The sequence below is a fragment of the Oryzias melastigma genome, unplaced genomic scaffold, assembly GCF_002922805.2.
Source record: "Oryzias melastigma strain HK-1 unplaced genomic scaffold, ASM292280v2 sc00505, whole genome shotgun sequence".
NCBI classification, from domain to species: Eukaryota; Metazoa; Chordata; class Actinopteri; order Beloniformes; family Adrianichthyidae; genus Oryzias; species Oryzias melastigma.
This window is the reverse complement of record NW_023417099.1, coordinates 4,905-9,684: the sequence shown is the minus strand read 5'-3', so window position 1 is coordinate 9,684 and position 4,780 is coordinate 4,905. Positions and strand designations below refer to the sequence as shown.

General features: G+C 39.0%; 1 protein-coding gene across 1 annotated transcript; it reads right to left on the bottom strand.

Annotated features, from left to right (window-relative positions):
- Nucleotides 1-3,198: 3,198 nt before the first annotated feature.
- Nucleotides 3,199-4,774, bottom strand: LOC112139011 (the record flags this gene model as incomplete). Its single annotated transcript, XM_024261709.2, is given in 2 exon segments — nt 3,199-3,926; nt 4,205-4,774. Coding segments are annotated over 2 exon segments (849 nt in total), but the record flags the coding sequence as incomplete, so codon positions are not given.
- Nucleotides 4,775-4,780: the final 6 nt, after the last annotated feature.

Here is a 4,780-nt window from a genome sequence, read left to right as displayed (position 1 = left end):
TTAGCTTTGCAGAGAAATATGTATAATCAGAATCAGCTTTATTGGTCAAGTACAGTATATATACAAGGAATATACAAGGAATAGATAAAATAAAACGATGTAATGAAAATGATGATTCCATCCATCCATCCATTTTCTTGACCGCTTTGTCCCTTTCGGGGTCACGGGGCGCCGGAGCCTAACCCGGCTGCTGAAGGGCGAAGGCGGGGTACACCCTGGACAGGTCGCCAGTCTGTCACAGGGCCTCAATCACACACACATTCACTCTCACATTCACACCTAGGGGCAATTTAGAGTCATGGATCAACCTGCTGCTTCCCTCTCCAACCACCAGAGGGAGTGCTCACCTGAGTATTGACTCTGCACTCCTTCTCCACACCCAGCCAGATCTCCTCAGCTGTTTCCAATCCACCTCATCACCACCAGTATTTAGTCCGCCTGCAGTCACCGCCTCAGTGCGAAGTCTTGCATTGCCATGCAGTAATTTCTGAGCAGTTTATTCCTTGTTTGCCTCTGGTTTCTGACTCCTGCCTGCCTCCTCGACTCCCTGTTTGCCTCTGTGTCTTGACCTCTGCCTGTATTTTGACCTCGCCTTGCCTCAGCCTGTGTTCTCCGTTAAAACCTGGTTTGCACATGGATCCACATGCCTCTGCCTCTTCGTCACAGATGTGTTCTCTTCTGCTAGTTCCTGCTAACAATCTTGCTCCTGCATTCTGCAGCTTAAAACACAAACACCACAGACACCTGGCATCTGCATGACTGTCCACCACCATTTAAAGTCTCCAGCGCCCGGCAGCTGTTGGAGACCAGCGTCAAATAGAGACAGGCCACAACTGGACGATATTCTCTGATAGTATGTTACCTTTAGCACACTAAATAAGTGTTTTTTAATGAAATATGAGTTGTTTTAGCAAGTTCATTTTCCTACCCGGAAGTAACATTTCACTCTTTGTGTGTGTGCCGCCCCTTTAGTGATGTCATCCTATAGAGGCCTCAGCAGCGTGCTGCGTTTCACACACAAACAACATCAAAGCTTTTCCCAAATTGTTGTGCATGTTGTAGAGCCTTACACTTTTGACCCAGAGTCCGATCTGGAATTTGAAGTACATGTGGTACCACAGCAACCCTGAAAACATATGTAGGACATTTCTTGATCGGTAAATGAAAAGCTAAGTTTGAAAGTCTCGTTTGTGCTGTTGCATTTATAATAGAACTAATACTTGTTGCGCTATGGATGTGCTAAAATGAATGAATGAAATGGTTTATTTCAAACAATCAGGTTGATAATACATGAAATAACATATCAGTGGCCACATTCAGCTTTACAGCATTCACACTAGCAGGTAATGCTATTTATCTAGTTTCAGCTGTTATCTCAAAGCAGTGCTTCTTAAACTCAATTCTCTTATGCCCCCCCTGTCAAGAACTTACCAACTTACTTGTGCTCCCTCTACAACTTTCTGCTGCAAATATCAGTATCTTTAGTCAATTTGCTCAAGTTATATACAACTTCAAAACATTGCAACTTCATTAATATTAACTAATAAAATTAAATAAAAAAAAAAACAAAGACAAACTTCAAAACGATTAGTCTTTATTAACTTTAAGAATACAATAGAAAAAATACACTTATTTGCCTGTATTTTAAACAAATTTGTCATTTCTATATACATTTTGAACATTTTTGGGTGACTTAATTAACTATATCATACAAAAAGATGAATAGTGTGCACATATTTCCTGAAAAAAAAACTCAAGTGGCTTATCTGAACTATTTGATACAATTGTTGTATCAAATTAAATATTTGATTTAAAAAAAATACTATGCACATTTTTTCAGAAAAAACTCAAGTTGCTTATCAACGGGATAAGTATGTAACACTGTTAAGTGACACCTTCATTTATTTGGCTTCATGCTGTATGAGAAGAACCTGTTCTCTTAAAGCGCTGGATGATCTCGGCCACTGTGCTGCAGCAGTTTCAGAGTGCTGACTATTTTCTTACAGCCTAGGCCATCTTTATATAAAGCCAAAATTTGTTTTGGGTCTTCTGAGAGCTGACGCCATGAGATAGCATGTTGAACTTTCAGTGACCAGGTTAAGAGAGTGTAAGAGCTTTTTTACCAAATTTTAACTCACCTGCTAACTGATGACACCTGAAACAGTGTAACACTAATGGCTCACACGAAAAAGGGGAAGGAAAATGATCATTTGTGCTCAAATTGTACACTTTCACTTAGGGGTGTACTCACTTTTGTTGCCAAGGGTTAGCTATTATTGGCTGTATTTTTATTTATTTTGAGGGGACAATAAATNCTCTTTTGGGGCCACCAGTATCGATACCTTCTTCCAACCTCCCTCTATCATCGGAGAACTTAACAAAAGGTCCTTCTTTTCAGAAAATGTCCCTCGTTTGAACCCTCTGACAGCTCCGTCCCAAATGTCTGAGCGACAGATGTTAAATCTGCTGATGGCATGGTGATCAATCTGGGAGGCTAGGTTTGCAATTATTTCTGCTGCTGATGGTTGTTCCATTCTAAAAGAAAAAATACAATGTACCTAAAGCTGCAGACAAGGATACACATAAAAAAACAAAAATGTTCTTACTCTGTATCTTTTGTAATGTTAAAGCTTTCTGCATCACTGCCTGACTCCACCTCATCCTCTATTACAACTGGTGCATAGAGTTGTGTGTATGTGCTAAAAAAACAAAAACATAAATTACCATATTCTTACAAAGAAGTGTTAATATCAAAGAACCGGAAATGGTATGAGCAAAGCAAAATACCCGTAGCATGTAGCTGCCATCGTGTCTCTCGATGTGCCAGGAACTTCTGTATCACAAGCCACCTACAAAAAAAGAAAATAAAAATGGACTGTTAGTNTTCAGTTAAAATAAGTCAAATATTTAAAAGCTTCAGGATCCCCAAATCAAAATCTCCAAGTGTCTTTGTCTCTCAAGTGTCTTTTCTTTGATTAAAAATGCATATTGGTGATAAAAAAAATAATAATAATAAATGTCCTTGTTTTTAAACCAAAAAAAAAAAGTCAAATTTGATTAATGCAATGGGCAATCAATCTTGGTGATATAGAGTTCAACATTGTCTAGATCAAAAGAATTGCATAAAATAAGTAGAAGATGTGGCCCCAAGTTTACAGAAAATAAATAACTGAGAATATGGGAGAATAACCTTTGCTCCCGAAAATAGGACCACCAGCTTTCAATGCCATGGTTGGCTGTTGAAGTTCCATACATGTGGCTTTTGGTTCCTGCAAATTCATCTCCATGCTCTGATCTCAGGCTGCAGTGAAGTGCAGCCATCAGTCCATTTTCTGTGCCACAGTCAGTGCGGAGACGCATAGGGATAACTCCAAGCTCAGCTGCACACTGCATGTACATTTGAGCAATGATTGTAGGATCATTGTTGGACTTTCCACATTTGAGCCACATAATTCTTCTGGAGTAGCCATCAATACACCCACTTATTGCTATTCCGAAGGGTTTAAGTTTATCGTACCCATCCACGTGCCAGACTTCATTAGGTCCCACTGATCGATACACTCTTCGGAAAAATCTGCGTTTAGATCGATTTTCAACTCGAATTGGATCCATTTCTGCCATTAGGTGCATGACATCATCTCTTTTGACTACAAAAGAGTATTTCTGTTTAAGAGTCTGCCACATTGCTCTATAACCAAAAAGCTGGCCTGATCCCTTTAGTTCATCTGTAATTGCTGCCTGCACAGTTGCAAGTGGAGTGTAGTTTTTCTTCCTGGTCAGGCCAGCATCTTCTAATCTTCTCTTTAGACTGCTAAGACTCAATGAAACGCTGTGCTTGGTGGCTAGAAAGTCTACTATTACTTCATAACTATGGCCCTCAGTGAAATACTTGGCAATAAGTTCATCCACCATTGTGGTGTCAGGACCTGGGGAGAAGAATGAAGAGCACTGAAGTAACAACATCTACTGTATTTGTGCTATTGGTTTTAAATGATTACCTTAGAGATAATAAAAAGTGTACAAAATAGCATCCACTCCAAGTAAGCTAACCAGTCAACTCTAGCACCATGCAACTATCACTGACTCTTTAAATTTTCATCTGGATAATATAATAACTCAATTAAACTGATAGATACCTATAGAGGAAATGCATATGCTAGCCGAGTAAATCCTAATAAAAGCGGACAGATGTTGAAAGGCGTACCCTCACTTGGCCTGGCTTGTTGAGGTGTATCGGCATTATACAGATAGCTGATATTTTTCCCACATGAACAGCAGAACTTTGGTTGGGACACCAAGGTGGACGCACAAAAGGGGCAGTACATTGTCAGCTGTAAGAAGACAAATAAAGGATCAGACTGGTGAACACACAAATTCACAAAACATAACTGGCAGTGATATTGCGCGTCAAAGGAAGCTCTTGACTAAATAAGAGGCTAAATTACTGTCACCAAGATTGCCACCAGCCGCCCCGAAAATAAATAACTTCAGTTCTATTTATTATCTGAATCTGAACAATCTTTTCTTTTGAAAAAACTTTTATTTTGAACAATGGCTGTATTCTCTCAGTTACATCTCGGTCGCTGGAGCACCAAAAATTTAACCCACAAATTAGAAAAACCTAGTAAAAAAAAAACAAAAAAAAACAGAAGTCTTTGGAAAAAGACTTTAATGTTATACACATTATGTTATTGCAACAATGTTAGGAGGAAGCTGCTTGTAAGTGCCATTTTATGAGTTTGAAATGATATAAGATTTTTTTTTATTTGTTAATTCATAT